The 11,802-nt window shown below is 35.5% G+C and overlaps 1 protein-coding gene across 1 annotated transcript in view; it reads right to left on the bottom strand.

Moving 5' to 3' along the window:
• The window catches only part of LOC6051713, a 119,477-nt gene extending 108,006 nt beyond the window's left edge, over positions 1-11,471 (bottom strand). Inside the window, exon 1 of the mRNA XM_038256252.1 lies at positions 10,871-11,471. Within this exon, the coding sequence (XP_038112180.1) occupies positions 10,871-11,228 (358 nt within the window). The 5' untranslated portion in view covers positions 11,229-11,471. The remainder of the gene's footprint in view (positions 1-10,870) is intronic.
• Between the last annotated feature and the right edge of the window lie 331 nt (positions 11,472-11,802).

Below are 11,802 nucleotides of genomic sequence, written 5' to 3' on the forward strand. Positions count from 1 at the left end.
AAGTTGCTACGCTTCAATTCTTCAAACACCAGGTCGAAATTCTTTTTGGTCAGTGTGATCACTTGCACTGCCGACTTACCGATTTTCAGACAATATCCGAGGCCTTCCAGCAACTCGTCAACATCGTCCGTTAACGTGTCCAAAACAAAAATTGGAGGTGGTCTACGATCCGCTGGAGAGTTGTTCTTTTTTGACGTCGGCACTTTTTTCCGTGCACGACCATCATCGTCGTCGTCGTCGTCGGTAGTGCTGCTACCGTCAGAGTTGTTATTTTCTTCGTCGTCGCTCAGCATCTGGAACTCGTTCCTGATGGGGATGTTGGCGGATGTTGATGTGCCACTGGTCGTGGCACCGGAAGTACCGGAACGGGTTCGCACTGGTGATCTCGGAACATATCCGGGATGTAGTAACTTTTATCGATTCCATCTGCGCTGACGCTCCTGCGCGATGGCGGCCGACACGGCGTTGGTTTGTTTACCTTTTGCACACGGCCGGTAGACGAACTTCGCGGGTTTTTCGAGGCCGCACTCGAACTGCCACGGCCACGGCCGGCCTTTGGCATGCTGGAGAAGCAAACTCGCGGGTAACCACAATCAATTACGGCGAAAAAAATCGAAAAACGATGGAGCACTGAGCACTAGCTGCATGCTCTCGTGCGTACACGGAGGGAGCTGGCAGGGGTGCTTTTCCTTTATGTAATAATTATAAATTTTCAAATACTGAATATTATTCGAAATTTGGTACCGAAAAATACATAAGGCTCTAAATTTTAAAAAAATGTAAATTACATTTTCGGTTGATTTTATTTGGGGACCACCCATAGACCAGGCAGACACTTTATTGGAAATTTCAGATCCCTTTTGGTTTTTGCGTGGAGCGTGGATAACCGCCAATCCTTAGGCCTTAGGCCATTGCAAATTTCATTCCCTCTCCTCCACCCCTTCTTTAAAATATTCCAAAGAAATGTCAAATAATTATTGACTTAAATTGGAATTTTCATTGAAGAAAACTAACAAGTAAATTCAAGAATGTATTAAGTTGATTTATGCATTTCGAATCAAACACAAATTTTACATCAATTCATTGATATTTAGCAAATTTTTCAATAAATTATTTTGTGATACTTTTACAGTCAAAATTTTTAATATTCGGCTTGAAAATTTGGATTACTTAATTTGTTTTTGCCAAAAATTTCAAATAAAGTTTGTACAAGCCTTGTTAAAAAATATTTTATTTTTGCGTAAAACTAAAAGTATTTTGTATAACAAAAATTAATATAGTGAAAATCAATACACAATTCAGAGTCTCTTATACGCACACAGTAAAAAAAATTTAGCACCTAAATTTATAATAGGGTACGTTATCCATTAGTGGACCCCTTTCCTATAGTGGACCCTCTGAAGGGTTTTTGATGAAAAAATCAATAAAATCACAATTTCAAGCGTGTTGTTGTCTACAAATCTTTTATTTGGCATGTTCAGCATCATTTAAAACAATGTTGACTGACATTGAATTGTCCTTTTTACCAAAATAAGTGTTTTGAGTTCGACATCTGAAATCAGCCATGGCCACTAGCATTTTCACAACAAAACTGCATTTATATTTTATGATTGAATTAACCATCCAACCATTGTTTGACTGATTATTTAACTTCAGCAAGTCGAAATAATGTATGTTAAAGGATCTTTACTAAAATATAACGAAGAACTGCCATTTTCGAGCAAAAATTAGGGGGGTCCAATATAGGACAACTAAAATCCAAACTTTTCCAAAAGTGGACCCCTGTTAATTTAACTTTCAAAAATGAAGAAAACTGTGTATCCAAGCAAAAGTTTCTCTGAAACATACAATAAATGCTTGTTTTTATCAACCTAAACGCATATTTTTTCAGTTATGAGTATAAATCTAGCTGTTTTCATGTTAAAAGTATCAAAAAAGCTGAAGCCGTAAGAATTTATAATTAATCAAAAATATAGTTAATTGTACTTAACTGAAGCATCATAATTGCAGTTTGAAATGATATTTTATAATAACAAATCAATAAAAAAAAACATTTTTTTAAATAAACATGCGTGGTTTTATCAGCAACTGTAAACAAATCTAATGTTTAGTTTCGCCCAAGTAACAATTTAAGTTTTGTTCCTCTTCTGAAGAGATATTCAAGTTATCTTAGCCAAAAATGACCATAAAGCTAACTTATCTCCAGAACAACAATAAATCAGCATTAAACCTGAGTTAAGAGCAAAGTGGACCATTTTAGGAGGTTATCAAGAGCTTTTATCAGGAGTTATTTAAAACTAAGCAACTTTAACGTTGATTTTACAACACTCTGTAAAAGGTCTTAATTACCTTTATAAAACTTGTTTGCAAGCTTCTTGAATTTATTAACTAATAGAAGAGCTCTTCATGACTGTAATAAAGTATTCTTAAACTCGTAAGCTCTTGTTGAAGATAAAATAGATTTGTCGAAGTGAAACAGGTTCTTAATTTTATTTCATAAATTCCATTCATTCTATGTGAATAAAAACACAATTGAGAAAAGAACTTTAGCTTTAAATGATAATTATATCATACAAACAAAATTAATATTACTGCGACTTTATGCAGCCGATCGTATGGTAAAATTCATGCCATGAAAATTTCACTGATTGATTTTCTGAGATACCTCGAAAAAATATGGACCGTAGAAGTAAATCATTAAAAAAAAAACATTGATTTTAATTTTTTTGAGGAATTTTGTTTGCCAATACCAACATGGCTACCATTTTTTGCCGTTATTTTTCATGTTAATATGGCTGATCTTATTAAAACTATTATTTCTTACTTAAAGCTTTTGTAAAACTATTTTTTCTTGAGAAGCTCTTGTCCTAGCCTCTTTAAGAGTCATGTTTCTAGAAAAGCTCTTGTTCAAGATTGAGTAAGAAGTCAAAGGCTGATGTAAGCTTTAAAGGGGTTTTGATCCAGAGCAAAAGGCGTAGTACTGCGACCGTAGTGCATGCATACATTAGTTCGCAGATGGTAGATCCGACAATAAATCTCTGAATTTCTTTTCCCTAGCTAAATAAAAACAAAGATTGTGATTTTTTCAATTCAATTTATTTATTTGTTGTAAGTGGGCCTAATCATCGTTTAGCACACATGTTTTTCTTACATGGAAGAATTTGTCATACATCATAAAATAATTTAGCCAAAACAGCGCTGTTTTTTTTTATAACGAACACAACACCACCAATCCGAGGGACGAGTTTATTATCTTCTCGAAAGGTTTTATCTGACTGGTCCTTGAATGTTTCCGTCGAGACGTCGATGAGGAAACGCCAAAAAAGTTCCGTACCAGGACAAACGGATAGAAGAGAGGTCCCACTAAGCCGGGCGTTGGTGACTTCTGCAAACAAATCCGGATCAACACGATCTTCAACCTGTTGACCAGCGAACCTGAACTGTGGCCACAGGAGTGGCGGCCATAATGGCGATTCGCGTGCTGCCCGATCACGACGTGCCGGAGTAAAATGTATTGCTGAACACGCATGCTAACGAATTCGGCTTGCACCCAAGCTTGCATCCGACCTCGTACACTTTTCCGAAGGTGAAAATCGTAACGTCCACGCGTGATTCGGGTTACAAAAAACGTAATTCTCGGAATTAGCACTTAGACACTAAACCGAACGACAGCGACTTCTTGTACGAATGATTTGCGAATGTGAGTGATTTGACAGATCAAATTCAAACAATCTGGAAATATGCTTTCATAAGGCGAATTAGTTCCAATTGAGTTTTAATGCAGTTTTGGGAAGTTAAGTTGTCTTGAAATTAACCTCTTTGGGATAACTTAAAGTAAAAAACCTAGGTGTGGCATAAAACTATGTTCCATATTCCTAAAACACTCTTGAAGATTATTTGAAGATATTGTTAAAATATTTGTATCATAAATCCAGAATGTTTTGTTTAATGTTTGCATAAAACAGAAAAGTAATTTTCAAAGCTTTTATAAAACTTGTTAAGACAAACAAGCATTCTCTTTGTTACTTGGGCGGTCAACCATTTATGTAATTAATATGGAAAAATTTGCATCAAGATTACTTTTTTTTATTATTTTTATGTTTGCAGTGGTTTTTGAAACGTTATCTCTGATCTTTTTCGGAAATAAATGTGTTTAAATATTTGTAAGTTTTTTTTGTTGTTTAAAGCCAAAATTGTTAACAAAACATATTTGTTTATGATGAAAAGTGAGCAAAATCCATCTTTTATTCAGTATATCTATCATTAGACCTACACCATGCATCAAAACATCAAATATCGGTTAAATTTGGTATAAAAATAACAGTTTGCCTATAGTGGACCCGGGTCCACAATCGGATTATGTACCCGGGTCCACTATAGGAAAAGGGGGTCCATAACAACAATTTTTTTTTCAAATGATTATTTTTCTGCTCAAAAACAAGTAACTGATGAAACAAATAGTCAAAATTGTTCAAAAGACTTCAGATTTAATTGTTTCGTACAAAAGGTTATGAAAAAGTGCTTAACATATTGAAAATTTGGGAAAAATGTGCTTCGGCTTTGGGAAAAATGTGCTACGGCTCTACTGGTTAAAATACCCTAGAGTGAAAATCTGTAAAAATCACGTCAATCGATTTTAAACCGCAAATTTGGAAAAATAAATCAGACAAATTATCAATAAACGGTATTTTGAGGTATTTTTTGAGTACTCTCACTTTTTAATATACATCATCATCAAATAAATGAGCAATCGTCAGTTGTCGACAGTAAATTATCACCGATAAAATTATCGTTATAAGATAACGATAATACATAATACTACAAGTGAACAAGTAAAGTTTTTCGTAGGACTTTGCAAAATCGAGTTATTGGTATTGGTTTTTCATAATGTTTTTTTTTTGTATTTTTAAATAGATATAAATGTTTATTCCTGACATTTAAAAAATCAAAAACTGAAAAAGTCATATATTTAGTTAATTATTTTACTCCTAATAGACATAAATTACCGTAATCTGGAGTGAAACGGGACTACAGTCTGAATAGGGACAGCAGTTTTTAGAGCACTTAAAGCTTTTAAATTTGGAAATGGATGTACACATTTTGTTGGCCTGAGTCTGTTCTAACCGAAACCGACCAGAAAAATCAAAATATTGTGCTCCAACATGGTTAAAACTGCTGTCCCAATTCGCCCCATGTGTCCCGATTGACCCCAGTTTACGGTACTTCAAAAAAGAGAAGACAATAAGGCCGTTGCAAATATTTTTTAAAGTTTTTGTTCCTCGAGTTGGACTTAAGTCGAGAGGGAAGCAAAAAAAAGTTCCAAAATTCAAATTAAGAGTCATGGTTTCAACATTTGAATGAAAAAAGTGTTAAAAATTATTCATCCATCAAGTCATCCAAGTTCAGTAAAAAAAGCTTCATATTTTTTTGAAAATTTTGTGTTGCCTTCTGATTTTATGGACCATTTTGGAACGGGTGGCTTTGCAACGGCCTAGGTTTTTTTCCATAGTCAGATTTCATTGAAAAAAGTAAGATCTCAACTTTAAATCTAGATACTTGGGTTGATTTTTTTTTCAATTTCCAGTAAAAGATGCTTAGTGTGTGTTTTTATAAAATTCCTTATTATCTCTTTGATTTCAATGAGAACAACATAGTTTATCAGATCAGTATTTTATAAATGTTTGAATATATTTATTCATTATGATTCATATAAGCTTCAATTGATTATAAAATTTCAAAACTACGCCTCTGCGTCCTCCGGTCATCATCCACATCATCTCGCAATCCGAGCGCTGACATTGAAAATCGCAAATTTTGGCCCCAGATTCGCACTTGGCTCATACATTTTGTTTTTTTTTCTCGCGTTGACCCTTCCACGCTCAAAATATGCAAGTTTGCAGTGAAAAACCCATTTGGAACCACTCCAACATGGGGAAATGGGGTGAGGTGATGGGGAGGACAGCTCAGAAAATGGCAGCCATTTTCGGTTTGCAAGTTGCAGATAAAAAGCATTCCCCTTACCCCCCCCCCCCCCAAGCAATTCCGGAAGTGCTATCATAATTATAATTTATGAATGAATATTCGCCGCTTTTCGCACTGCATACATATCAAAGAGCGTTGTTGCACAAACACACTTGAAACGGAGTGGAGAGAGCGAGACGGGGTAGAGGAACATTTCAAAATGGCTAAAAGAAAAGTTCTCCTCGGCTTTTCGCGCCATTTTCCAGCAGGGGTTGATTTATTGTTTCATTGAAGGGGGAGAAACAAACAAAAATAATGCGCACAGCATGGAAAAAAAACTGCGGTGTTGGCGCTACTCTCCGCCAGGTGGTGCTGCAGTTGTTGAAGGGGGACAAGTGGGCTGGGTATTGTTTGTTTGGAAGCATTCGTGTTGCAACAAAACTTGCTAATTGAGAAGTTGGCAAACTGGAGGCACCCACGTGGAAATCTGAACAAGCTGCTGCTCTGTTGGCGGAAAAGTTTCTGGCAGGGAAACTTTGTAGGTGTAATGAGAAGGATGTTTGTTGGAATTGTGTAGCAAAATGCTCAATTTGGCTCTGTTTCAGAGTTGTTGAAGTTTGTTTCATCGGGAAACTGGAAGCCTTTTAATCTAAAAGTTTGTGAATCTTCAGGTTGATATAATGAAAACTTAATGTAAAATACAATTTCTGTAATAGCCAAGTCTGCGCCAAAACCGTGCCATCAAATTAACAGATCACCCCAAGGCCACCAATCTACGCTTAATATCCTGCGACAATCCCTGGCAAGTAATCCGCTTGCCATCAACCAGCTCAGCGATTCGGGGGTGCGAGCAATTTTACGACAAGGACAAGGTCAGGACCGTCCATGGTTTGGAATGTCGGGGTTGATTGGGTCCACGCCGTCCTAATGCCGACTTATCATCAAACGCTTCCGCTTGGCCGCCGCCAGCACCAGTGCAATGAAGGTTGGTTGGTCGGTCGATGGGGCGGAAAAACAGAACCGATGCCCAGATGCCACGTTGGCCGTTTTTCATCTCTCGACGACCGGCGGCACCCTCTAACGAGCAGGCGGGAAATTGATTGTCATCGGCGGCTGGGGATTTTCCCACAAAGTAGTAGCCTTAGAGTCTGCCTTCATCAGTCGTGGTATTGGCAACGGTTGATAAATTTGGTCAAAGTCTGAGAGAAATGGAACCATTTGTTGGAATCATCACAGGTTGTTTAAAATTAATAAAGTAAGGATTCGGTCCCAATTCCGTCCAACTTTTTATTAGAAAGTCTAAAATATGGTCATTTACTCCACGATTTAAATCAGATTAAATTAGACAAAGAGTTATTCCAACTCAAACAATTGTTTTTATATTGCAACCACAAACAAACCCACGCAATGAAAATAGTTACGACATTTACGAATCCAATTTCAACAAAACTGTTTCGGTGTCGGACACACTGACCCGCAGTTACAACAGTAAATAAAACTTTTCCCGCAGAGAGCCGGCTGCAAAGTGGCAACCAGTTTCTCATTGTGCATGCAGGGCAAAATTTTCCCAATTTTCCTCTCACTTTCTGTCAACAACAGCAGCCCGCACGTTGGTTTGAATTGAATTGAATTGTGGAAAATTGTCGCTTTTGTATTTGGCAACAAAGTTATCAAATTAAAATCACAAACACTTGCGGTTTGAGATTCTGCTACCTCCACCCCTCATCAAGTTGCGGAAAATGCGAAAAAAGTGTTTTCCACGGAATTGCACGTTGCGAGGAAAACCTCAAAAGTTTTGCACCGACCATTCTCGGAAAATCAATTGAGCGACAGCCGGTGGTAGCTTTTCAATTACAGTCGCAACGCAATTTGCAATCCTGATGGTGACGCACCACGTCAAACTTTTCCCTTGTGGATCAACAACAGCAGGTGGCTAATTATTAGTAGCGAAGTTTTCACAGAGGCAAGCTTGTGAGTTCTGACAGTTGAAACCATAAAATCATAAAATCATAAAATCATAAAATCATAAAATCATAAAATCATAAAATCATAAAATCATAAAATCATAAAATCATAAAATCATAAAATCATAAAATCATGAAATCATAAAATCATAAAATCATAAAATCGTAAAATCATAAAATCATAAAATCATAAAATCATAAAATCATAAAATCATAAAATCATAAAATCATAAAATCATAAAATCATAAAATCATAAAATCATAAAATCATAAAATCATAAAATCATAAAATCATAAAATCATAAAATCATAAAATCATAAAATCATAAAATCATAAAATCATAAAATCATAAAATCATAAAATCATAAAATCATAAAATCATAAAATCATAAAATCATAAAATCATAAAATCATAAAATCATAAAATCATAAAATCATAAAATCATAAAATCATAAAATCATAAAATCATAAAATCATAAAATCATAAAATCATAAAATCATAAAATCATAAAATCATAAAATCATAAAATCATAAAATCATAAAATCATAAAATCATAAAATCATAAAATCATAAAATCATAAAATCATAAAATCATAAAATCATAAAATCATAAAATCATAAAATCATAAAATCATAAAATCATAAAATCATAAAATCATAAAATCATAAAATCATAAAATCATAAAATCATAAAATCATAAAATCATAAAATCATAAAATCATAAAATCATAAAATCATAAAATCATAAAATCATAAAATCATAAAATCATAAAATCATAAAATCATAAAATCATAAAATCATAAAATCATAAAATCATAAAATCATAAAATCATAAAATCATAAAATCATAAAATCATAAAATCATAAAATCATAAAATCATAAAATCATAAAATCATAAAATCATAAAATCATAAAATCATAAAATCATAAAATCATAAAATCATAAAATCATAAAATCATAAAATCATAAAATCATAAAATCATAAAATCATAAAATCATAAAATCATAAAATCATAAAATCATAAAATCATAAAATCATAAAATCATAAAATCATAAAATCATAAAATCATAAAATCATAAAATCATAAAATCATAAAATCATAAAATCATAAAATCATAAAATCATAAAATCATAAAATCATAAAATCATAAAATCATAAAATCATAAAATCATAAAATCATAAAATCATAAAATCATAAAATCATAAAATCATAAAATCATAAAATCATAAAATCATAAAATCATAAAATCATAAAATCATAAAATCATAAAATCATAAAATCATAAAATCATAAAATCATAAAATCATAAATTTAACCCAGAATTGTCTAGTCAATAGTTAATTGATGATTTGACACACTTTCCCGCCGAAAATTTTTGCCCTTCGTCCGAAATTGCAAATTCCAATTAAATTCCTAGCCACAATTTCAATTAAAATTGTTTTCCCTGCTGACCTCAGCCAGCATACTTCTGATGGTCATAGCATTGCTCGGAATGTGCTGTTGTTCCTCTGTAATCGGTCCCTCACCAGCAGTGACGGAAATCGTTCATGGCCAGTGCCTGCGGTCGACGCGTTGAGACCAGTTCAAACATTCCCGGTGTTGAGTTCCAAATAATTGGCAACAGTGGCAATTTTCCCATTTTTCATCGTGGCAATTTCGGCCAATCAACCCCCTGCGTGGCCTGCCAGAAATCCATCAAATGTTTCTTTCTCTCCGCTTCTCTCGCAACCCACAATTCCCAAAAATGCAATTTATGGACCGGAATGTGTTAACAACTTGTCATTTCCTGCTTTTCTTGCCCCATTATTTGAGTTACGACGATGATGGCACTAATGTTTGAAACATTTTGGAGGGTAGACAAAAAAAAGCTCCATTCCAATCACGTGTCTTCGGAGCACATGACAACCAGCAAGTTCTTTACGAGCCGCAACTCAATCATGCCACTTGATGACGCAAGCCATCAAAACTAAGCAAAATTGGCAACACTGCTGAAAATCTTGAAACCCGTTGCCAAGAATCGTGTGTATGTCACTTCAGGGTCGTAAAAGAAATGCGGCTCGAAAGCAACAAGAGTGTGACAGAGCGTCATAGTTGGTGTTGTAACAAGTGTTTTGAGAGGAAAAGTTTACGATTTCGAACTCGTAAATTTTGGGGAGGGAAGAAATCGATTCTGCTTCTTGAAGGCTGAAAGTTGCATTGGTTGAAAACTATTTTGATACATTTCTGAAAAAAGCTTTAATTTTATGATTTTATGATTTTATGATTTTATGAATTTATGATGCTGTTAAGTAAAATTGTTGTAAATATATGTTGGATCAGTGTTGACAAATATAATCATTTTCAACACTGTTTCACCAGCTGGTGTCAACACGTGCTAACGAGCCCGTCACTCTACTGCAAAAGAGGCAGCAGAAAATTTATTTTGCAAATTGATTTTTCCAACTTTATTTCTCCCCCCACAAACCCAACCCAAAGCCTACACCGGGTTGTGTCCTTCCAAGTCAAGTCAACTTTCGAGTTTTCCTCGTAAGAGGCCAAAAGGTGGCGCATAAATTCCACTTTTCTCTGCTCTTACTGACACGAAATCGACCACAAATGTGCTGGTCCTTCTCTCGGGGTCCGGTGGAAACTTTCTGGGCCAAGTTTCCGAGTTGAGAAAGCGGCGTACGCCTCAGGAATGAATATGATTCTTTGAATTTTGTTCCTTTTCCGGTATTTTAGCGTGGAAAACTGGCTCTCGAACAACTTTTTAACAAATTATTTCGATCGAATTTGTGTTGGAAAATTGAGAAGTTTTCTTTTCTGCGAACTTGTTCTTTTTCGTGTAACGTTTCTGGTTGGTTGAATTGTTGAGGTTTTTAGGCCATAAGGGTTAACAAGGTTGTTAAAAATTGTAAAGTTATTGATTCCAGGAACCGTTTGATAATACTAACCTCCTGTGCGTTGCTTCGCGGACTCTCCGCGCTTCTCCAGCTCTACGAGGTCATCTACGAGGACATTCCTAGTACCGTCACTACCCCCTTCCTTAGTCTTGTGTCCCCTTCCATATCCTTCTAGTACACTCTCACCCCCTAACCCTCCCATCACTTCCCCATCACCGTCACTACGTTGCTCCCCCACTAGATCCAGGACCTCCAACATCCTGCCCAACAACGCCGGGTCATCTGCGGATCCCGTCGCTTCCACGTCGGATTGTGGCCTTGGCGTCGTCGTCGTCTCTGGTGATTGATGCGTCGAGAGGCTGTGCGCTATCATGAGTGCAATTATGCAGCACTGCTGTTGGTACATCATGGCGGCGGCGGTGGCTTCGACGGCGCTTAGTCCACATTAAGGTTGCTGCTGCTGCTGCCGCCGCCGGTCCCCAGCCTGCACCACGTGTCCAGCGTGTGTTTCAGCGAGTTTTCTAATTTGGGTGAGCAAATTGAATTTTGGTTGATTTTTGTGGCGTGACAATTGGAGCAGATTGGGTCCGATTTTGGAGTTGTCGGATGTATCAACTCGTTGTCTCGCTTTTGGAAGAGACAGCTTGAGTTGTGACCTGAAATGGAAGATATAATGAAATTTGTATAACCAGAGAATTTTCGAAAATTATGTTAAAATTTTTAATATTGTCAATAAATAATTGAATGAACAAAAGTTATTCTGATTCAATGTCAACTCACCAAGCCGATGCTGCGTCTCTGTATAAACATTTTTTATTTTAAAATAACGTGTTTTTTGTAATTTTTATAGTTATTTTTGTTCTACAAAAATGTAAGGTAGACTAAAACAAAAAAAAAATCCTAAAAAGCCTCCGCCCTATGGGGTAGCCAACTGCGCCAACCCCTACGGCGCTGGGTGTTAAGGTAGAAATCAATCCAATTTC

The sequence above is a fragment of the Culex quinquefasciatus genome, chromosome 2 (genome assembly GCF_015732765.1).
Source record: "Culex quinquefasciatus strain JHB chromosome 2, VPISU_Cqui_1.0_pri_paternal, whole genome shotgun sequence".
Classification (NCBI taxonomy): Eukaryota; Metazoa; Arthropoda; class Insecta; order Diptera; family Culicidae; genus Culex; species Culex quinquefasciatus.